Here is a 25,747-nt window from a genome sequence, read left to right as displayed (position 1 = left end):
TCAATCAGATTCACAATACAATTAATGGTTACATTGTTTCGATTGCTCAAATTCAGAGTAAAACCTAATACTTCCACGATATTTAAAACCCAATATCTTTTACATAAATATAATTTCCAAAGTAAATGCATTGTACAACAAAATGTATTCTGAAAATCTCGTTACGTTGAGCACACTTAGGATTTACCCTCGAAATCCCCAACGACAGAATAAACAGACAACATATTTTATCTTTACGAGGCAAAGCTTTCAAACAACCATTTTCGGAGATGGCCACGTCGGGCACAACACACCACCTGTTAGGTGACTCCCTTGACACTTCATTTAGGGCAATATTTACTTTATATCCTAGAACATATGTGTCATTTTTTAATGAAATACCTTTCGCAGTTGATTAAATACTCCGTAGTACTCCTGTTAGATGACTCCTTTTACACTTCATTTATTGCAATATTTACTTTATATCCTAAAGCATATGTGTCATTTTTTAATGAAGTAGTATCTTTCGTAGTAGATTAAATACTTTGTAGTACATATTTGGTGCCGACCTTTACAGTAACTGACTTTTTAATTGGTTTCTAATCGTAATCCTATTTAAACACTTTAAAGTTACTGCTTATACGACCTTGCCATCAGATAGACCTTCACAATTCTTCTTTTTCTAGATAGGCTTTATTTGAGCCTCCATCATTAGTCGAGGCGAGAAGGCGTGTAAGACTCTTACTGACTATAAACCACCACGTACCTACTCCTGCTTTTTGAGTTGCTCGGTAAACCCGCTAGGTAGTCCGCAGCTCCGGATCAGTTCTTGATAGCCTAGAGCAGGGTAGACTTGCTAGCTTCTTCATAATGCACTGTTAACCAAATTGACTTAGAAGCGAACATAGACTCTGTAAGATTAAATAATAACCTCAAGGTATGGTATCCATAGGTCACTTTGACCTCGCATAAGAAGGAAGTACCTACATATCTTCAGCACTTAGCAGGTGGTTTACTAGCCCAAATAAGAACAATAGGTACCTTTACTGACCCGAATTGGTGTACGACAGTGAAAGGCAATTTGATGGACTATGGCCTGGATGATCCATTATATTGTGCCATTTACTTTATAGGGTTTATTATCGTAGACATTATAAACAGATATATATACATACTTGCATGCATATCTTATTATCGGCTCATCTAATAATACATTATTGCACTACACAATGACGTCACAAATATACAGACAAAAGTACCTAATTGATGTAAAACCCAGCAATTTCTGAAGTTAATCTTTATATTTATTTGCACATTGAAATGTGTATTTACTGTAAAGAACAAAGGTACTGAAATATGTAAATGATAACGTTTACAGTGCATAGATAACTAACGATAACGGCGAAGACGCTTGAGGACATTTCATAAAATTAAAACTATCATTTTAGTATAATGGATAGAGATTTCAAACAATTATTACAAAATTATTAAGTTATTAAACTCCCGGGTAATTATTCACTCTTTACAGGCCAATTTATTTGAAATAAAGCAGCGACCTGGGTCAATTAAGGTAATTTGAGTAACGCATTTGATCGCGTGATATTTCGGTAATACAATAAATTAAATAACATTCGGGCTTAACATACGTGAAATGCGGGATGTTTGGGATTCCCGCTGAAGGGTGGCGGCGCACCCTGGGCCGGCGAGGTCACGGTGACGTCACCACGCCACTCCCTAGTCCCCAGTCCCCATAGAAACAACGTAAATAGATCCCCTTGTCGACTTATGACCGCAAGCATCTATTTTCAGACACGATTCCGGCAATAATGGGTAATGTTTGAGTACCTACGTAGAAAAATTGCACTATACGCATAAAGGTTTATGTTCATTTCTTAAATGTTGTTACAATTACTAAGAAGAAAAGTTTAGTTAGGAAATCCTTAACACGTTAATCGCCACGTAGGTCACTGGTGAGCGGAGGATTTGCTTTCAACAGATTTCTTTCGGGAGTTAATGCTTTAATCGATTGATTAGGAAAATCAAAAGTAACTCATGCTTTAAGCTAATCAAAGGACCAGACAAGGGACAGGTATCGCAGTCAGTCTATTTCTGAAATTACGAGCTTATTTTCAAAACGATCAAGTAACTTCTTGGCATAGGTCAAACAAAGTTTTTAAAGACAATATCACTTATCAGTTGCAGTAAAGTTGAAGTTTCCTTTTAAAGTAATAAAAAGTATCCTGGAATTTAGTGTTAAGTAATAAATCATACAGTGTATTAAACTTCTCACCTTCATATTGGAAATATTAAATCATAGAAAGTGGTCTATAATCACAGGTCCGGTGGAGGTCATGTGAACCCACACATATTTTCAAATAGATATTTTAATAACCCGTAGCTACTGTTAATACATACAACTGCTACTATAATTTACACATTTGTATTAATTTGAAAATAAAATATTATTGGAATTAGCTGCAGTTGTCTTAAGGTAACAGCTAACGGGATAGCTTCGCTGTATAAACAACTTATCATTTCTAATATTATGTGAAATAAACAGCTGAAGGAATGCAAACACATCTTTTGCGAACGAAACAATTTATGGTATTTCTTTACAAAGTCTTTAAATTATAATGTTTTGTTTAATTTCATCACTTGCGACATTGGTGGTCATATTTCACGGTACTAACGATTTAATTCGTGGACTTCAAACGCCAGCACTATTTGCTTGACACTCCGTGATTCAGATCAATTTTACAAGCGTAACGATTTTATTTAACGATCACATTAGCACGCGACGAGAGCATCTATTTTATTTATTTTTACATGACAGGTCTTAAGAAATCTGAAGAAGTTAGGAACAAATCATATACACCCTTTGTGATTAACTATTTAGAGAGAAGAGTCATGCTTTGGCATGAATGCACCGAAATGATAACATGGTGTCACAGAAAACGGACGTGAAACAACGCTTGCATTGTATGAGTGAGGTTACCGGAGGCCCAATTACCTCCCCAATCTTCCCAATCCCCGATTCCCCAACAACCCTTAAATTCCTAACCTCCAAAAGGCCGGCAACGCACTTATAACGCCTCTGGTGTTTCGGGTGTCCATGGGCGGCGGCGATTGCTTACCTTCAGGTGATCTGTCTGCTCATTTACCGGCTTATACCATAAAAAAGTTATTACCCAGTAAGATTATTTTGATGATTTCTCATAGATAACCTCCATCTACATGACCAAGTAGAGAAAACGTTTAAAACCAACACAAACACGACATTCCAATTACAAGGTTTGTTTTGAAGAAATTGAAATAGTATTTTTCATTCATTCCATCGTTTCTTTGTTCTCGAACATTACGTATTCAATACAAACAAACAAACGTTGTTAGACATAACATATATTTCGTCTGCGCCAGTATTAACGTTTCACGGTGTTTTCTTTAAAATGAAATTACCTTTTCAAACGATTTTCTTAACAAGAACAACGTAATACGTACATGATATACATATTATATTTTAAACGGCTACAAAACTACTCAATATGTACACGTAACTATGTAAAAAATTCCGGTCAGACGGATAACATTGGACAGGCCAGACGTTAACTAAAAGACTATCACACATTAATGATAACAAAACATGTTCCTATTACCAGAATTAGTCATCTTACAAATAGGTATTATAAATGCAAAAGTTTGTATTTGTGTGTATGTTTGTTACTCAATCACATGAAAATGGCTGAAGGAATCGGAATTGGTACAGGAGTAGATTATGGTCTAAAATAACACATATCATACTTTTCGGAACGCCGGCAAAGCCGTTGGCAGAAGCTAGTTTTTCCATAAATAGCTAAAGACCTGAGCTTATCACTCATTATGAGTTATGAGTCATCCGAATTACATTATTTTAATTCCCCGAAGAGCAGAAGTGTACCATACGCCATGTATTTATCAAATGTGACATTCAGTTTACGCCAATTATATTATAATTCCGATTTAAAGTACCTAACACGTCATTAGCTAGCTATAGTTATACACACTTCCAGAATCCTTGCAACCGCTTAGTACGTTTGATCAAAAGCCTTTGTGGAAATCTATCACAAGACTGGTTGCTCGACAGACGCACTTGCATTTGACTAATCACTTAAGATCATATCATTACCGAAGGCCACTAAACATCAACAGATGTGGAAATGTAAACCACTCAGTAGCACTCAGTAGCCACAATAGTGCTTTGTTTCAAGATATTCCAAGAAAATTAGCACATCAATGGAAACGTGACGTAGCTACCTCACAAAATATCAGTATTATGAAAACGAAACAGCCAACACCATACATTTTCGTATTGTTTTCGTATTTTATGGCAAACAAGTGATAACAAGTTGTTAGGTAAGAACAAATAATTTGCATTCTTATCACAAGTGTATACAGTTGTAATTGGATTGGCGTTTAACGCTTGTTTTTTCCAATGAAATCGACTTAAGCCTTTGTCGATTTCTTCGTAGCAATATGACAGTTTCTTTTACATTTTCTATTGATCAGTAAACTTCTAGAAAGGACATTCTAGACTGTAGTAGCACTATAAAATGTGAGAGACAGCATATGGCGTTGTATCGCAATGCCAACCGTGTCATTAGCAGTAATTTCATGAAATACTTTTTATTATAACAAGCATATATTGGACATTGTAAGCTCCCTCCGTTAACGAGCTAACATTGTAAATTAATTACTCGAATCAAAATTCGTATGAATGTTTAATTCAATTTCGCTGATAATAGGGAATATGCATAAAAAATAAAATGGCCTGATTTTTTTTCCCTAAGCTTTTAAGGTCGTAGTATTACACTCAATTCGTTATTTCCTGATTTAATATGCATTTAATTATTTAAAACATAAATCAAAAAGTGAAAAATTTACGCGCGTAATTCAAATTTGTAAAACGCCTCGTGACGTCATAGGGCACATTATCGTCCTGTCAGTCAGTCACGTGTACCAACTCAACTGTCTGTCAAAGTGTCAACTCATGGTAGAGGTACAGCTTGTGTTTGAGAACTTTGAGAGAAATTGGTTGTATTGCTATACTAGCTTAGTTTTCTAAAATATAAATATCAAGAAATATTAAGCGTCATCAATAGCAATGACGGACAACGGTTTTGTGAAAGCACAGTCGGATAATCTTCCAAAAATAGATGCATTTATGATGACCACATATTTTGCGTCAAACCCAGATTTTACATCTGCTGAGGTTAAAGGAGTAAAAGCTGCAAGGTAATTATTGTCAAACATGGCATTTTTAAGCTAGTAAATCTGTTTTTATGCATACGTGCACTTATTTCATTATTTCCCTAAATATAACCTCAAATGTTGTTTACATTCATTATACTTTATTAAAACACGTATGAATTAGATTATACGATCAATCGCATGTTTTTATGAGAGTAGGTAAGTAAGTAAACCTAGATTATTGTTTATTACAGATCTCAACGAGAATCATACGGCGATTCAGCTGTAGGATATGTACAAATTAAACGAGAGGGGAACTTATGTGTAGTGAAAGCTCGCATCACACCAGAGCACAATGTTCGTCAGAAGTCATACGCAGTACAAGCTGTATGTGATGAAGCTGAAGAAACTGTAATTTCTGTGGAATGTCTGGATTGCGCAGCACACTTAGGTACAATCTCTTTTACTTACTTTGTGTTTGTGGCTGATGATATACTTGTTATCTAAGTAAAACTCTTGACAGTCATAGGTCATGTGTAACCATAAAGATTGTCAAATTATTATGAAGTCAAGAACTTATAGCAGCATTAGGTTAACCATTACTACCAGAGTGATATTATTGTGTAAGAAAAATAATTTTATTCTTTTGTTTTAGGAGGATGTAAACATGCTATTGCATTTTTAGCATGGCTTCACCGACGTAGTGAAGATCCTCCAAGTACAAGCATTGAGTGTTATTGGAAAAAATCCAAGCTTTCTTCAGTTGGTACTAGCTTGAAGTTTATTAAAGCAAAAGATATTTGCAAAGCACCTAAAGTGAATCCCGCATCAAATTCCTCAAGCACTGGCAATTTTTTAACAGTGGTAAAAAATAATTGTGTGAGTGTTGGTGATACAAATAATCATCTGATGAAATTTTATCAATCTCCAAACAATGCAGAGAGACTGTCGATCCACCATTTAATTCTTGCAAGCAAGACTGCAAACCCTGTTGAGTTTCTTGAATATTGCAAACTGGTGATGAGTACAGAAGCATGCGAACAAGCCGAATTGATAACTAAAGATCAAAATGACTGTCCATTATGGCATGAACTAAGATATGGAAGAATCACAGCTTCTAAGGCATATGAGGCTGCACATTGTAAAGTTCTGGATGGTTCCTTAACGGAGAACATATTGGGAGCAACCAAACTGAAGGATACAGAAGCTATGAAAAGGGGGCGATTTTTAGAAAGTCAAGTATTAAAAGAAGTAGAGAAAATTAAACAAATAAAAATAAATAAGTGTGGCTTAAAATTAAATGCGGCTCATCCTATAATGGGGGCTTCTCCAGATGGGGAAAGTACTATGTACAGCATAGAAATTAAATGCCCATCATCAGAAAAAGCGTTGAGCCGTTATATTGACAGCAATAGTGAAGTGGCTCCAAAATATATGGCACAACTACAACTTCAGATGCATTTTGGAAATAAAAGTAAGGGTCTTTTTTGTGTTGCTGATAACAATTTTGAAACCTCTAAGAAAGTTAATATAATAGAGGTGGAATATAAAAAACAACTGTGTGAAACGATAATAGAAAAATGCACACTGTTTTGGCATCAAGCCATTTTCCCAAAAATAGGTAAATTTTAAAAACATGTACTTTTACTTTATCTGAAATAAAACAATTAATGCATTCTTAATTCATTTTTTTATTAAAACATCCTGAATATTTACCAAACCACATGCCAATGTTATTGCATCATCAATGACAGGTATTAAATTATAGTCTACACAAGCATGAGGCAGTAACATATGAAACTCTCTTAATCTATTTATTACACGTTCAACATGAATTCTCAAAGCTGCTATTCGTTTTGACTGCTTTACTTCATCTTTGGTGCTTGGGTTGGATTGTGAAACAGAAGGTGGCCGGACGAGAGTACAGTCTCTGGCTCCCAGTAAATGTGATAAGTCTTTGAACCCTCTGTCAGCCATAACTGCTTTTTTTGGAGGTAAACAGTCTAAGTAGCCACAGTCTTGCACTATCATGACATCTGTAGCTCTTCCACCATATCCATCGGATATAAAATTAATCAACCCATCTGGTGTACATGAAATTAAATACTTTAATGTATTACATTTTTTGTACTGTGACCAAGTAAGTGATTGGTGGACTGGATCGGAAGGTTTTTCAATCTGGATTTCAAAGCAATCAATAATAGATATAACATTTGAATACCTCGCTCTGAATGATATAGGTAAATTTTTATATACCTCAGTTGGTGTTGGCCACACAATCAAGTCTTTCATTTTTGATGCGATTAAAGGTAAACTTTTATTGAATATTCTACTGATAGTGCTCTGTGAGTAGCCAAAATGTAAAGCAAGTATGCCAAATGATTCATTTAATTTCAATTTCTTAAGAGTTATTAATATGTCTACAGTTGGAAGTGGAATGTTTTCACTTAATAGTTTTATTAAATGATATGACTGTTTAGGTAATCCTAGTAACATTTTGGGTTCTCTATCTATGGCACTTAACATACTACTGCGCATTACATTTTTAAAATGTTTTTCATCATCTGAATCTGCTGATTCATCTTGCACACAATAACTTAAGTCAGATGAGCTACAGGGTTCATAATCATGAGATATCTGTGAAGAAATGGACGAAATAGATGTTGTATCCGACTTAGTAGGAAATAATTTTCTTTTTACCGCAGCTGTTGCAGGTTTTATTGGTGAAGTTCCAATATTTTGTGATGGAAGGGGAACAGGAGATAAAGCTACATTAGTCTTCTTTGTTGTTAAATTAACTTGAATACTTTTACTTCTGAAGTTTGGTCTCATATTTATTTGCACACACTTGTCACTAAGTAAGTTTTCTGTATTAGTAGAGACTTCAACATGGGATGTACGGGGCTCTATTACAGACACATCCATAACAGAGGTACTAGGCCTCTCTGGATCATTTTCACAGCCTTGAATATAGGAAGTACTTGGTCCGGCATCACAATAACTTGTTTGTGAAGTTTCACGTTCTAAAACATTTTCACTGTTGACTTCAGGTTCGGGGAGAGATTCATTTATTAGTGATAATCTTTTCTTCTTAGAATCATACATTCTCTCCTGTGGTGCTGGAGCATTTCGTTTTTGGCATTGAAATTTATGAGGCATAACTCCTTTATTTAGGAATAATTTAACTTTTTCGCCTTGTTCCTTCATGAGCTTGTATTTAATATAATTTACTGTATCTTCTTTGATCTGAAATAAACACAACACTTGGTGAAGCATCTTAGGATAAGTAGAAATAGCTCAGATGAAGAATCTTCTAACATGTTATGACATTCGTAAATAAGGTTACGAACTTAAATAAAGTTCTGTAACCTATGGATTTCTAGAACACTACAAGATGTTATTTGGCCAAATATAATACTTACATTAAAATGATCTTCACAACAATGTAAACGCGATATTGAAGATACATTATATTCTCTTCGCATAACCTCACACCATTGTTTACGTATGTTTGGATCTCTCGGAACAGCAAAAAAAACTTTATCTGGTGTACTTTTTATATTGTTAGGACACATTGGTACCATGCAATATCTATAAAATGGCTTTTTTTCTTCTTCCATGATTATTACGCGTGTTGTTATCTATCAAACTCTCAATGTAAACAATACAATGACAGGTGTGCCCTATGACGTCACGCCTCAAGCGCGCGAGAAATAGGAGCGTTTGAACTCGTCAAATTAAACCACTATTTTTAAAATTTTATAAAAAAGTAATTACTACTCTTACAGCTATGGTTTATTTTTTTTTTACATCAAAATGAAGTGAAAATTGAATTTAAAAAATAAAAAAATTGTCTGCATATTCCCTATTGCCTTGAACTTCTGTGGTAACTAGTAATGTGTAATTACTAAGTTAGAAATAATAGTACCTATAGAGTTCATTAATATTCGAATCTAGACCTTTCGTCGTTAATTTGAACCTATAATATAATCAATATCGAATCAGAAATGGATTATAAATTACAATAAATATACACCAAGAACTGGATGACAGACAAGAAACTAGATATTCAATATTCAGATAAAACCAAAGCTAATATAGATGTGATAACTCTAAGGGGACTTCTTTGTTCGGCATGACTGACGATGATGTTGAATTCTTTCCCAGACTCTCATAATCAAATCATACAACTTATTATATTCAACGTTAGATTTGGAGCTTTGGCATACAGGTAGACCACAACCTAGATTAACAACAAATTGGACACATTCAGTAAAACAATCAAAGCCGCTGCCAAAACTAGAACTAAACCCTCGATAAATTGAGAAGACAGAACACCTTTTCGAAAATACACAACATAAAAACATACTACAATATGGAAGAAATATCCACCTTTATACAATGCTGAATGACATCATAAAGCCCATCCAACCCAAGTTGCGCCATCAGAACCGCTTGTTACGGGAACATGGGAGCGTGACGTCACCACGCCACCACAGACGTCATGATGAGGGGAACTAAATGTCCATTTTTATAGACGACTCGATATTTACCCGTTGCCCGTTTTACGTCGCCGAGTTTAACAATAATGATGTCAGAGTCGGGTATGGTATAAAGGTTAGGAGATACCTCATCAGTTGGTTACATAAAATGGATGAAACGATTTGCCTTGTTCCTCCTACCTACCGATTTTATTGTGCTAGTTACGCAGTCAGTTCCATTGTTCCATGGGGAGATACTATAGCCAAAACAACGTTACAATCCCAGACTCTATGCTAAGAATTCCGAAAGCCTAAAAACTTAGGAACACTAAAGAACATGGATCACGCCATTCAACCAAAACTATATTTTTGCATTTCAATTCCATATGTTTTTGAAGCGAAAGAGGTATGGAAGAATCGTAGTAATTATCGTTCCCTTGTCTCAGCCTACCCCCATGGGAGTGTGGTTATGTATATATGTTTTATACATACTAGTTTCAACTGAAGTCATACACAGAACTAGTGATGTCAATGATAAGAGATCCCTATCAAACAGAATATGTAAAGGTCATGTAGGTAACAAATAGAGTAAAATGACTAATAGCTAAACTACAACACGATAATAAAATAAAATACTGACTCATCACGCCATTGTCGACAGTAATGAGGTTATCAGTAATCCAATAGGATACTTGTTTGTGGTAAACAGTGACATGAAACAGTTTTGTAAAATAACTTGTTAAAGTAACTGTTTGTTAATGGAAAATACTCTTTGATAACAAAGGAGCACATATTAATTGAGAACTATATCACATTTAAGGTAAGCGTCCACAGGTCCCCATCGTACGCATTCCCTATGGCGTCATCAGCACGCATCGCATGTAGGCATTGCTGATGATGCAGTGCGTACGATGCGGATCAGTGGACGCAGTTGTATGAGTTTCTATACAAGACAAACTAAAATCCGTTGCGTGCGGTGCGTGCGATGCGTACAACATTTACGTATACGTATAACATTTACGTATTAGGTATAAAAAATGTAAACATAGACATATATAAAAACAAATGGTACATAATAATATGTAAACTTTCCATACAAGCATTTAACATGAAACCTTTTAAGAGCGGATTGGACATCAATTAATTATAGCCCGCAAACAAATGGAAGTGCTATCATCAATTATACTACACATCGATTATGGCTCACTCTGATTGGCTGGCTATTATACGTATTAATATCTACTAATGCCATTAGTAAAATTGATAGGATTATTTATTATGCACAAGCTGTTTATTTTATCTGTATCAATATCTATCGAAGTCTATTTAGGGTTTAAAATGCAACATTGACCAGGGCTTAGCATTCCGCGACACACGACGACGCGGCGATTGCAGCGCTGCTACGCGCGATACGATTGTCGCAGAAAGCTGCTCATGAAAATGAGCCTCTAGCATGGCTCGAAACTCGACGTTCCTTGCCAAATAATTACGTGAGAAAGCCGATAACACAATAATTAATTTAGTATGTCTCTCGAAAGTTACAATATAGGCTCATATTCATGAGCATCTCTTTATAATTACGTGAGTAAGCCGAAAAACATAATAATTATTATTGTTTTGAAAAATATGTATCACCCGCAAGACCAATGTAAAATGATTGCACTATTGCACCACAGTTCGAGTCAGGCTAGTTACTGCAGTTATTTATTCAATAACAGCAATTGGATCAAATAGAGAACAACATTTAACTCAATTGACTGGTAAACTTGAACTTTGTATAACTGCGGGAGTCCATTCAAAGAGCTCGACAAAGGACTTTGTGCCTTAAATGCATTATTTGATTGGGTTTCTTTTATAGTAACCATGAATGGAAGAGATTAGTAAATATAATATGTACCTAAGAATAGCGGGTACTACGTCCGAACGGCCCAAATCGAATGGCCCATGGGTCATTCGGACGTAAACAAAAATCAGCTACGTCCGAATGGCCCACTCAAGGAAAAAAGAAGGAAAACAAATGATTAGTTAAAATAAATGAAAAATTATTAGAAAGTACATTCGCAAACATTATATTAACATAAAAAAAAAATATTATTAATATTTTTAATATATTGATATATATATTTATGTATATATATATTTTTAATTATATTATTAATATTTACGACATAAGATATATAATTACTATATACTGATGTATATATTTATATATTATTTTATTTCAAAAATATAATCTACTTTTAATCTAAACTAACACATTATTTACAACTTAAAAATACCAAAAAAAAAGGAATAAATATACTAACTTAAAACTAAAATAAAGGTGTTAGGCGTGGTTAGACGTCGAAGTACTCGTCCGCTGTCACTGGGGATACTAAATACTATACAATGTGATAGGGGCGAGACTTCTACGTTATACATAAATGATTAAATAATCATTAATGTTTTATAACTTAATTTAAGTTTTCTCGCTTCCCAGATAGAAACAAGGTACCATATTTTGTGATTTCCTTTAGAAAAATATGACGGTTTTTTTAATATACATTTCAACTAGTTAACTGCTGGGCCCAAAAGTCCCCTTCTCCTTTTTCTTGTATTCTTGTTTTAGGGTTTTTTCATTTTCGTGTTATAAAGAAACGCAGTCGGGTTTTTTTTTAAATTACCTTTTTTATTTTATTTTCTTTTAGTTTTATTATTTATTATATTTTGATATATCTAGTGTCACTCTCACTCCCACAGTAAATACGAATCAAACGACCCCCAACAAGCTGAAATCCATCGAGTCGTTCAAGCTAGAGAGTGGGCAATATTCGAATTTGGCGCCAAAAATCCGCCATTTTGATTTTTTATTATTTTTATATATCCAGTGTCACTCTCACAGTAAATACGAATCTAACGACACCTCTCAAGTCAAAATCCATCAAGCCGTTTAGGCTGCAGAGCGTGCCAAACAATTATACATACATACATACATACATACATACATACATACATACCCTCCTTCTGGCGCAGTCGGGTAAATACTACCAAAATACACCGACCGTACCCAAATATACATTGCACCCGAATGTACATTATGTAGTTACTCATTTGTTTTCCTTCTTTTTTTCCTTGAGTGGGCCATTCGGACGTAGCTGATTTTTGTTTACGTCCGAATGACCCATGGGCCATTCGATTTGGGCCGTTCGGACGTAGTACCCAGAATAGCGACTATTATATTACTTTAATCTTCTATATCGTAGTCGTGGTTTTCACAGGAAAACATTCTAGTTCTAGAAAATTGTATTATCCTCTAGCTGGAAAATACAGGTTGAAAAACCGAGGAATTTTCTATGATGTTTCATCTCTAGGAACAAGGAAACTCTCCACCAAAACTATCACTAGAACTTGAGAAGGGATATTTACCATGTATATTATGTCGATGAGTTTCCGATATTTCGGCACTGTTGCAAACGCCATGATGAACTGATCATCCGAGATCATGGCGTATCAAGTTCCAATGATAGTGCCTACTAAAAGTTAAGGGAAAACGATTATGACACGTGTTTAGTAACATTAATAGTATCGACACACAAACATAAACTATATCATCAAACCAAGTTAATACAAACACAAATCAAAATCCTTTAAAAATAAACTGCCTAAAACCGATTTATTGACTATCGCTGAATAACTAACTGACTTAACTGTCGATACATCACTAAATATTTTGACAGGCAACCGTTATAAATATCGTCTACCACGAAACACGTTTAGGGTTCCAAAAATCGATGAGCCGTGTTCAATAACCTTCCACTAATCGGTTTTCATTCAATCGGAAACGATTTTAGAGAATATTCATGGGTGAAATAACCATGGAAGTTATCTAAATGATCACAAGGTCATGGCTACACACGATAATGAACTTTAACGATAAAATGGATGCTGAAAATTTACTTTTAAACACTGGTACTGTAGAACAAAAGAACGATAAGAGCGATATTTGAACACCAATTTTGTGACTGGATGCGTTTGAAATATTTGGTGACATAGTTCCCCAGGAGTCATACGATGACTCAAATATTAAGTGTCAATTCATCAGCGTAAAATTACACCTTAATAATCAGTTTTCTTTGAAAATCTAATGGGAAAATCTTTATGAAAATTATCGAGTACCTTAGTCACCCTTTTCTATCCACTACATTTAGGACATCACACACAAGTCATAACTATTTTTAAAAACACATTGCTATTGTTTGTATTAGTCATACAACTAGTAGCCAAGTAGGAACATTATTTAATCCGATTAGAATGCAGGCCGGTCATTGTCTTATAATCACATAATGTTTATAATGACACATTGCGTGTTGGAAGCATTTTCCACAAACATATGGTGATCGGAAATAGAACAGGGAAATATATTTTATTTATTAGGGCTTAATGGTCATTTATGTCTGTAGTAAAAGTGCTATAAGTGGTTGATATGAATTAGTACGAGGTTAGCTACAAGAACAGGTGTTCATAAGGATCTTATTACAGGCAAGACCACAAAGATTGTTCTCATCCAATTTATGATTAAAACTGTCTTCTTAGAAGTCGATAAAAGTCTTACCACTTAGACCCTTTATAGTCCATGGCAGTGAGCAAATATAAGAATGATTAAAACTTACAGTAAATTAATAACATCACTAAAGACACATAAGTTGTATAAAGTTAATCCAAGTTGCCCTTTACCGTGTTAATTAAAAATTAATGTGTAACGTTTGACGGTGACATCCATGCCAAACACCGACCTTTACAAATCATTTCAAGTATTCAAAGCTTTGCATAATTAATAAGAAAAGCTATTAGGGACCACTATATTTTTACACAATAAACGATAGCATGCAATCAGTGTTAAAACGGCTTTTAGGAATTCTGAGGAGTCATTTTTAAAACAGTTTTGTTTAGATTTATGGGACTGCTGACGAGACTTCAGAACGCACGCCTTATAAAGTATAGATTTGTCCAGGCTTTTAAATATACCAACGATAATTTATCATGAATACTATTTAATGGTTAGTCTTTGGAAATACTGGGCGTGGTATCATGAATAGCAGAATCTAACATTAAAGGCCAAAGTTGAATGAAGTCGTGCCGTATCCAAACATATTTAAAGGTCTAAACTGAGCCAATTTAATGCTTTTTTGGGGTGAACATCATCCAATGACTTCTTCCGCTTTAGGTGAGGCGAGAGAGAGTGTCAGACTCTCCTGACTAAAAACCAACACGTTCTTACTCCTGCTTAGAACCGGAGCTCCGGTAACTTGTGAGCGACTGCGGACAACCGCGGAGCCAATTTAGAGCTGCAACCATAATTTCCTAAACTAAGCAAGACCCATCCTCTACTAGAATCTAGAACTAAACTATAGAACACCTAAGATAGTTTCTATTTTACCAAAACACACTACATTTTGTAAGAATACGTAATTCGGAAGCGCTAGTTTGATTACTGTTAATTTCTGCTAATTTATTCCTAATTTTCGCATACCTATGTGAATTTAGTACCTTTCCGTGTGAGTCAAACTGTCTAGCAACAAATACTGACGATAAGCTAGACTAGACGATACGTAGCGTACCTACAAACAATTTTTTCCACGTACCATGTTAAATATTATTATTATCTAGATATTTATACACAAACTAACTATATTATCACATCTCGCACGATTCTCTATCTGTGAAGTCTCATTACAATCTGTTTATCTATTTTGAAGATCGTCGCATTCCGTGAGACAGACATTAATGTGATACATTATTTTTCAAATAGATATCAACTTTTTGAATAACAAAATACTATATTTAAACACGATAATTTTACATCTGATAGATAGAACTATTAAGCATGTCTCGTCTCTAAGGCAATAAAAGAAAACACCTATCTATTAAACCAAACTAATAATTCTAAGTACATTTCTACGAAAACTTAAATGAAAATAATAACACCAAGTTTCTTCAATCAATGACAAGTGGGGTTAATGACCCGCACCCCCAGTTCATGCACCGTACTTAATAATAACCTTCATAGTATTCATCGCGTTCATTTTCATAAGCACTAGTAAAAAATGAAAGTATAAATGTGAATGACGTACCATCAGGTATCAGATCGATTCAATTCGAAACGGTCATTTGGTAGTGTGAAAATCGGTAATGCGGTTATTCAATACGGAAATCGAGAGTTAAGAATTGGAGTATGAAGTGAACTTGGGGCGTTAGTACGTCTGGTGCATCTTCGAGTACATTACAATATGATACCATCAAGTCTATCATGAGTAAATTTTAATTTTATCATATTACTAGCAAACCAGGCGAACTCCGTTTCGCCACCAATGATTTTCCCTGTTTTTGAATTTTCTTTGCTATAAACCTCACGGAGCCCGAGACCTTTCTAACTAATGCAAAACCGTGAAAATCGGTTCGTGCGTTCTGGAGTTATAGCGTCAGGAAGGAAAACTTGACTTATTTTTATTTTATCATATTATTTGTCAAGGCACCAAGAATCATTCAGATTCAAGCTTTAGGCATTAGCTCTATATTTTAATTCTTATTTGTTTTAGCATAGAAATATCAGCATTATCGTCATCGTCATCATCAGCCAAAAGATGTCCACTGCTGAACAAAGGCCTCCCTTTACCACAGAAATATACAATATATGCAATAAAACCTTAATTAGCATATAGCCCAACACGCAACTACGCAACAACATTAAAAATGCATTCCATTCGCTCAATACAATGAATGAAATGAAAATATGCAGCAACTAAGCCTACATAGTTGATGCTCGATGCTGATAGAATACAAAATAGGCAATGTAACACACGTTTACAAACACTGCAACTACTTTAAACCAGTCCAGACCAACCAAGTAATGAATTTAGAGATTTGTCAAGTACGCATGTAGAATTAAGACGAATTTTAATCAAAAATTAAGAATGGCTTATTTTATGTGTATACAAGCTTCTGCCAGTGGCTTTGCTGCGTTCCCGTAGGATAAAACTATCCTATCAGTCAGCTCATGCTCTGTCTGTAAACCATATTTCATAAAAAATCGTTCAGTAGATTCAGTGTTATTGACGGACAAATATCCAAACAAACAAACGTTCACATTTATAATATTATTAGTGTGATTCTTCGTATACTCTTATAATCAATAATCAACAAAATTAACCAGCATATCATGGTAGTGAGCCTGAATACTGTGTGCATCTCTCGACAAAACTTATCTCCAATGTTACAGAGAGAGAGTTAGAATACTTCTATCACCAAACTTAAAAACGTCAACATACATACTCATTGGCGAAGATAAGAAATAGTTTCCACTTCCCTTCGCAAGTGTAACTAAGTGTATTTGGCACATTGTCAATGGTCCATTGTCCTACAATAAGTAAGTGGAGCCACGCGGAGTGACGTCTGATCTAGGCGCCGTGCCAGGTGGCTGTGCAATCCTAAGGATGGTACTGCCATTATCACACTGCATTATTCTCAGAATAACATGAGTTTCACAACAAAATGTTTACCATCAACGACACAGTAATGTGTCGATTTCTTAGATAAAATAATAAATACGTCTGACTCATAAACTATCTTTATAAACACGTAGATTTTCTCTGAAGATCAGTATACTTGGCAAATATCAGAGTAACTCTCAGTAATTGGTGACTGATGCACTGTTCGCTCACATTTCACGGAATCCCTTGCGCCCTGACGAAATCGAATTACGAATGTATCGACATCCATTACGTTGGTAGCAGTACCGCATGCGATACCAACTGACATATACGGCTTTACTTAGAAATGTCACTTTGTAGGCTGATATCATCAGCATAGCTATTGACAGTCCACTCACAACCACAGCTGCTGAACTAAAGGGCCTCCTCTAAATAGCTAAGATAGTTTACCAAAATCTCTGTTGGTTGGAGATGGTAGTTTAAGGCTGAGAGGTAGATATAGGCGGAGAAACGGAGAATATTAACCGATAGGACTACACAAAATCCACTAAAGAGATTTTGCGACAGGCAGCCTAACAGGATTTATCAGAGAGTGCTATTGCTATGTCGCTGTCAAAAATGTAGACCCCAGTCAGGTCTTATGTAAAATCTGAACTGCATGATTCATCACACTAATAAATAATTCACCTATATAATACAACTGGGACAACCCTAACAAACATAGAAGTATTATGTGCTAAGCTAACCTAAGACGTGAGCACATATGAGTCTGGATTGCAGCGCGGATTAGTCTGGTTGCAAGCGGCGATTAACTGGAATTATAACTCTAATGCCAGTTAGATTATCTAGATGACGAATGGTGATCGTCATACCAGACGGTTATATCATATTTCCATTTGACGTAACAGATATTTTAAGGACATTTCTTTTAAGATTTTGTCTTTGTGAATCAAAATATTTCAAAATAAATCTTTCTACTAAACAATCCTTTTTGTTACTACAACATTCCAACTGGTTATTATCACAGTACCTCCGATTACATAGCTAATCAGTCGTGACAAGATTCTTAGATCACATGTTGCCTAGGCAAACAAGTAAACAGCTCAGCATCGGAGACATGATGACGTATCTACACCAGCTGAGACTTTGTACACAGTTCACGATTTTATGATAAAACGTTCTTGTGTGCACACCTTTAGTGAAACATATCGAATGTACTGACCGCAGTCCAATCACGTTTACATAAGGACAGTAGGCTAACAAATGTTCTGTGTACTACATAACTAATGTCCTATACTTAAACTGACACTATGTAGGCCGATAGTAAACTAAGTGCCTGTCCGCAAAGCGAAACAATTTCGCGCGGTTTTCGCACCGCGTAGCGTCAAATCGTAGAATTTCTTTTCGCAATTAACTTTTACGGGTTCCTCTATAACATTCAATTTGTTTCATCATTATGAAATATTACTTAGTTTACAATCGTCCTACAATGTATTTGCTAAACAAAAACCTTCAATGTTAGCAGTTCGTAACGACGCGAAACGTTTTATTATAGACAATATTTGCTGTTCACGTTTACACGACAAATGGTAAAAGCAATAAACATAGTATTTGCAAAACTGCAATTTATTTGTGCGTAATGCGTTGTTGTGCAGTTCAGCAGAATAGTCAAAGAATATCATTAAATTCATCCATAGACAGGCACTTTTAAAACGTTAAAACAGTATCATCTATCAGTCTGTCTGTCAATGAAGTTAAACATAGTATTTCACCACCGAAAAACACTAATTAGACGGACAACATGATCGACAAGTCAATAAAGAAAGTAGTGAGGTTAGCCAAGGTCCGTCAAAGCCAGACGTAATTAAGTATCGTCACAGGGGAAGCTCTTCAATGCTCAACAGGGCAATAAACAGCTGATTCATGTGTCCTTCAGTGACCCCATGATAACATATCGAACACAACAAAGGTAGTTTTAATATCTACGCCAAATGCTCTTGAATTGTTCCCTAATATTCATTTATAACCGCAATACATATTTTGGATTATATTAAGAATTATATCTCATATCTAAATTAGCACTAAGGTGCAAATTACGTTTTAACGCGTCATAAAGTTTGGATGTTACGCAAAAGTGATCTAAATTGTCAAACTGTGGTTCGCGTCCGTGCGCTATTTTTTTTTTCTTTGTCAGATTATATAATTCGTGACTATCATGCTATACACATAATTAACCTAGTTGGGCGACCACAAAGAGTTGGGTATGCAACTGCTATCGCGAAGAGTTTATTCTCAACATGAGCGATTTGTGAGAGGTTATGTAACAACGACGTAAGTAATAATGAGCGAAAAATATAATACGCACTCGTAGGAAGTAAACGTAATAAACTGCACATAATCCTTTCACTTTCATATTATTTTGTATTGTATTTAAATAGAAGTAAACATATTACCTGTACCTATGTCCTTTGGATCTAATTTAAATAAAATCGCTATGCTGAACTACGTGTGGAAATCATCATTGTTTCCAAGAGAACTCCTTCATTTTCACGTGAAATATCATGCTATAATAACAAGAACCTTAGTATGAGTTTGATTTACGTTTAAAGTAATCGAAACGAGAGCGCGTTCAGCCCTTTGATTGGCCGGTTCGAATAAAGCAACCAATCAGAGCGCCGAACGGGCTCTCATTTTGATTATCTTAAACATAAAGCAAACTCATACTAAGGGTACAGGTACAGCCTTATCTAATTTATCTCTGTGCCAAACTGTCGTGTACAATCTGTTAAACCTAAACCATTTTGGCATAATTGAGTCTACTTTAATTGGTGAAATTGCAGAGGAAATGTCATTTTCATTAGGATTTCGTAGATTGATATGGCACTAATCCGATGGTTGGCGTAATTTGATGACTACAAACATACTGAGTCCTATTTTGAGTTTCTATCTGTTACAAACAAATTATTGCCCTCATGTGTGTGACATCCCATAGATAATAATACATACTAATTAGATAGATTGTAAATCAAGTGTTATGACTATTTGCTACTTAGACAGACCTCAATATTGTGAACCTTTGATACTTGTAATCAAATGCATTAATATAATATACATACATTACACATATAGCTAATATTTTTATCAATGCATTATGCCATCATGCAATTGAATTGACAAATTCTTTAACATAAGTAATGGAATTTAAGTATTAGGCGCTCATTTAGAAATTCTGACTTAAAGAGTAAATAAATGAAATCTGTCAGCGTAATAAATACCTAATAGCCAACGTAATATGTTTAGTTTTTCAATGTGTTCTTGACACATGACCCAATTTTACAGCAAATACAAGGCAAAGTCAATAAATGCATTAATGCATTTTACGCGGAAACTTTCCGATTAAGAGGTTTTTCGTTGAAAATTATCATTACAAACAATAATCTTTTAATACTATCAATATTTAAATTACTTAATAATTATTTATGCCTACATTGATAAAAGTAATTAAATATTATCACGATAGCTAAGATACCAGTATTGTTTGTAGGTCAGTGTGATACGAGCTAGATGCGATGGCTCTGAAACCGGCTGCTGGCTGTATACGCGCGTGCCTTTGCCTTTACATATTGCACTTTATAGTCTGTGCAGCTGTTGTCAATTGCCTGTCATGGCGGATTTTTAAACGAACGAGTTTGACAGATACCTTTTTAAATTTGAAAACTGTTCTAATATTGCAAAAAGAAAAAATAATATATAATGGAAAGTCGTAATAATATTACGATTATTATGTTGTTACTGATAAAATCAAATAATAAACATAATTGAATAACCGAGCGACGGAAGCAATTTCAAATGCAAATAAAGAAACGAATTTAAGGATTGCTTTCTTTTGTAAAAATGTGTACTAACAAGAAATTGTCCTTGGCTTCATTTACTGAGTTCATTTAGCAATAAAAATTTCGCCTTGCACCAAATACCTTAATGGCTACTATGTTATTACCTAGACCGTCAAAAAAGGGGTCAGCTAGAGGGTTGCGTTAATGAAACAATTAGGCGACAACCTATTATCGGAAACTGAGGGGTGTTAATAATAACTAGTCTTCATAAAAGCCACCTAAGTTGGCTAATCTTAGGTAAACACAGGTTTCTTATCATCCATCTAAATTAGTTACCAAAGAAGTATAAAATTAAGACACTTGTCCAAACATACCACGTAAAATTACCAGACAATGTGACCTAACGTGTAACACACCATTTCAGAGTAAAACCACACATTTCATCATGTAAACATTGTACACAAATCGAACTGTAACAACAACTGACTCAACATACCTGACGCTGAATCTTCTTGAAAATTTTAAACTTCATATCGGCAATATTATATCACAAACACATTAAAAACATCACAGAACTTAATGGCAACTAAAATTATATCAAGGCTAGGGATAGAAACACTGAAATAGCGGCGATGTTGAACGAACGCGAAAGTAAATAAATAAAAATTAAATTTGTAGGTACGGACGTCCGTTCGGTTTGGCGTCCGCGCCCGAAGTGACGCTCGGGTAGAAAATAATTCTGTGCACGATACGGCTATAAATCATTCCGTACTATAATGCAGCTGTGTAGTGGATATATTGCTAAGTAATTTTCACTGCCATAAAAACTTGGAAAGCTGTCTTCAAGTCTGTTAGAGATTGCTATCAGTGGTATCAATACGGCTATCTAAATATCTTTAACTACTTTAAGATGCATATCTAATTATTTGTCGTTTATTTAGAGACGAGTTACGACATTATTCATAGCGTAAAACACTTTTCTGATTAATATTATTATTGTAATTATATTAAATATATGAGACACGACTGGAAATTAATTTAAATGTTTATAAAGGCATAAATTAAGACGAGCATATTGATCATTGATCAGGCTATAAGGAAAAGAGATTTAATAACAATTTTAATTAATAGTTTAGAAAAGCAAGCGGTATTGGTAGAAGATACATAAAGAAGTGTTTTCAGAACATTATACGATTGCAACAAGAAATGAGAAAAGCGGATTACACAAAATAAGTTTTACTTATTGTCTTAACGAGTAAGTCAATAATACGAGACTTCTAACAATGTAAATAAATATCAAAATCAAAATACAAAAAACGCTAAAAAACTAATACTAACTAACAAGCAGACGCTTTCGTTCTGCCTGTAAAATAATCTAAACTTGATACGTTTATAAAATCGATCTCAGTACATCACGCAACGGTTATCAATGAAGCATTACATTGTTAGAAGCGTAGTAAAAATACTAGAAACGTAGTTAATAGAAATGAAACTGAAGCTGGAAGATTTCGTGCAAAGAAATACATGTGCAAAAACATCCTTACTTAAGATAGGCCACTAAAAGGCAGTATACTTCAGAAATCTGTCATCCTATCACTACTGTTCTATGGGCCTCTATAGTCTACATAAGGAGGATTTGCCACAATCTTCACGCTTAGCAGACTAGTTGGAGATCACAGTTTATCTCGGAGCATTGCTGCTTGTTCTCTGTCCCGACATATTTTGGAAGAGTGGGTTAGTAGCAAATATATTCAAACAGCTGATTTTAATAACCTAACATGACACATTTGTATGGAGCTTATGTCAAAATTACATCTCTAGTAATCAAATCTACAGATAGATAGATTTAAATTGGTCATAAGTAGCTATCACCATACTAGGTACATAGGTTTATTACAAAAGTTAAAATATACTATATTTATTCTGGACTCTGTATTTCCATCACACTCAATCAAATGCATTCTATTTTTGTTCAGGATTTTCCAAACAAGATTGGTGCAAGTGCAGAGTTATATTAAGACATATTTTCACTTATATAAGTTTTTAAACTGACATGGTCGTATCGGAGAACATTGCTGCTTGGTTTCTGTCACGACATATTTTGGAAGAGCGGGTTAGTAGCAAATGTATTCTAAGCAGTTAAAATACTGTATATTTATTATTCTCGACTCTGTATTTCATCACACTCAATCAAATGCATTCTATTATTGTTCCGGATTTTCCAAACAAGATTGGTGCCAGTGAAGAGTTATAGGTATTAAGATATTTCATATTTTCTTTCTACTTATGCAATAGAGCAATACTTTGTCCGACCAAGGAAACGAGCCTAAAACCAGCACTTGATCAACGAGATAGATTAGATGCATTCCATTTATACATATTCCTACAACCAACATATTAACATCATGTGACCATCGACTGCTAGATTACGGACCAAATCTCAATTGCATTGCCCGGAGCTGCGGACTACCTAGCGGGTTTATCAGGGCCCCGGCTCGAAAAGCAGGAGTAGGAACGGGGTGGTATTTAGTCAGTAAGAGTCTGACACCCCTCTCGCCTCGCCCAAGGCTGGAGAAGTCATTGAATGATTGTTCCACCATAAAGAAGAGGTTGGACATTGCAGTTTAAAACATTCAGATTTATTAAAGAGCGATTTTTCCTGGACTTTGTCCTCTGATAGACGTTGCCATGTCTCTCGTAACCAGTGCCATCACCACAAGACTTAAGCCCATCACATCATCAGGAAAACAGAACAAGTTCGTCGGCTTATAAATTATAACAAGCATGTACGATTAATATGAACGAGATCTAGAGAGTAATTAGCACGTTATCTTAACAAATTGATGTATAATTAATAATAATTAATAAGTGTACAAACACACAGGAGACACGACACATAGTATGTTATGTAGTGTCTAATTAACGATATCTAACATTATGTAATTTGTTACACTTTCATAATATATCATGACATGACAGTAACATGCGATAGAATGTTCAAAAAATGCTTACAAAATAATTGGAGGATTTATAATTTGATGCTAAGCACGTTGAACATATTGTAAGTAACATGAAAATGAAAGTTTATTTGTTTGTTTGTTTATGTATGTAAACTGTTTAACAGATTTTAATAATTTTTGTTAGAGATAAGTAAATGGCAAAGAGTCAATGTTTCCTGAATGTTTTATTGGCTTCAAAGAAATTAAAAAGCCCAACAAGATAGAAGAAAGATGCATTTTATTTAACCCAAGCCCATTCATTCCTAAAGGTAAAAATAAAAACTAAGTGCCCTATTAGATCCACGACTTTGAATATCATCATAATCAAAGAAAAATCGTTATAACCGAATCTTAAAACCGATTACGCATTTTGGCTACTTTACCGCAATTTTTTGTTCAAAGATCTTTTTGCAGTGCTAACAAACAGGCCTAGTAGCTAATACGTACGTGGTATAAGCTATAAATAAAAATAGTTATTATATTATACAAGTCACAAAACAATAGTGTCCATCATTATTCCTATTGCGTTCTCATAGCAAAATTTATTTACGATGGTAAGTAACACGTGCAATTTTATTACTACGATATCCTGTTTAAGTAACTGTATTTCTGGAGTAAATAAAATTATATTTGGTTGCCGGATAACTGAATATTGTCGTCACAATCAGCCTGTATGCATTCACTGTTGGACGTAGGGCTCTACAATACCATGTCTCTGAGGTGTGATATTCTTTTAGCTCTTCGCATTTTCAGCTACTTTGTGGATTCTCCATATAACTGGAGGGCGATTTACGTCTAATTTAAAGAAAATTACAGTACCCTTAGTACGAACTTGCTATACGTTTAACGAAATAGAAACAAGATCCGGTTCGGCGCTCTGATTGGCCGGCTTGAATGAACCAACCAATCAGAGTATCGAACGAGCTCTCGTTTCGATCTTGTTAAACGTAAAAAAACTCTACTAAGCCGTCTGTTCACTGACCAAGATAAATTATCACTAGCTTTATAGAATGTTACCGTAATTTCAATGCGTTCAATGTTAACAATAATTGCTTGTAGGACAATCAGTTAATTTAATAAAAGTCGCTGGTTAGTCACCGCGGTTTTACTTGGAAGCTGACTATGTTTTAATTTGGAAGCGGAATAGTCAGCTTCTTCTAGCCCTTATAAATTCTCTTACTATAGCTCTTATAAATTCTAAACTTCTGAAGACGAATCAGAGTAAAGAAATAAAATATTAATTCAGACGTTACATTTATTGAGAAACATACATAATTACGGCTACACATTTTACATAATAAACAGTACAAAACTAGAAATAAACATTGTATTCTAATCATACTAACAGTCTAACATATACTAAACAATTGAATTAGCCTAAAAGAGAACTAACAGAGTATATAAGAGATAGACATTACATTATATTTTGACTAAGATGCCTTACAAAAGAAGCGCGGTGGCCGTTTTGCAGTTAGGCTGCCTGCAACAGACATACCAACATAAATGTTCTAGTTTAACGAATCCCCTAATAAACTACAAACTAAATTAACTAAAAAATCACGGTTCACTCACATACATTAATGGAGAAAAGCTCTACTTGTTCTCCATTAATGTACGTAAGTAAACAGTGATTTTTTTAGTTAATTTAGTATGTTTCACGATAGTTATTATAAAAATATAACTACAAATTATGTTATACAATAGCATAGGTAGTTCAATAACCAAAGTACCAATGTGCTCTTTAAAAGTGTAGAAGGAAGTCCTAC

The 25,747-nt window shown here is 34.6% G+C and overlaps 4 protein-coding genes across 5 annotated transcripts in view; 1 reads left to right on the top strand and 3 right to left on the bottom strand.

Moving 5' to 3' along the window:
• LOC118266055 (sorting nexin-2) overlaps positions 1-25,747 on the bottom strand; it is a 482,399-nt gene that overhangs the window by 364,370 nt on the left and 92,282 nt on the right. The window lies entirely within an intron of this gene.
• The window catches only part of LOC118266011 (ceramide transfer protein), a 45,347-nt gene that overhangs the window by 10,329 nt on the left and 9,271 nt on the right, over positions 1-25,747 (bottom strand). The window lies entirely within an intron of this gene.
• LOC118272668 (uncharacterized) lies at positions 4,758-6,884 on the top strand. Its single transcript, XM_035589296.2, has 3 exons — positions 4,758-5,247; positions 5,457-5,653; positions 5,858-6,884. Exons 1-3 carry the CDS (start codon positions 5,117-5,119, stop codon positions 6,832-6,834), a joined length of 1,305 nt encoding a protein of 434 aa, XP_035445189.1. The 5' UTR covers positions 4,758-5,116; the 3' UTR covers positions 6,835-6,884.
• LOC118272669 (uncharacterized) lies at positions 6,874-9,077 on the bottom strand. The gene is made up of 2 exons (XM_035602926.2): positions 8,625-9,077; positions 6,874-8,448 (listed from the first exon to the last, which is right to left on the bottom strand). The coding sequence occupies exons 1-2, from the start codon at positions 8,820-8,822 to the stop codon at positions 6,886-6,888; spliced, it is 1,761 nt and encodes a 586-aa protein (XP_035458819.2). The 5' UTR covers positions 8,823-9,077; the 3' UTR covers positions 6,874-6,885.

This window comes from Spodoptera frugiperda, chromosome 7 (genome assembly GCF_023101765.2).
Source record: "Spodoptera frugiperda isolate SF20-4 chromosome 7, AGI-APGP_CSIRO_Sfru_2.0, whole genome shotgun sequence".
Taxonomy (NCBI): domain Eukaryota; kingdom Metazoa; phylum Arthropoda; class Insecta; order Lepidoptera; family Noctuidae; genus Spodoptera; species Spodoptera frugiperda.
Note: the sequence above shows the minus strand (reverse complement) of the source record. Positions and strands in the feature narration are given on the sequence as shown.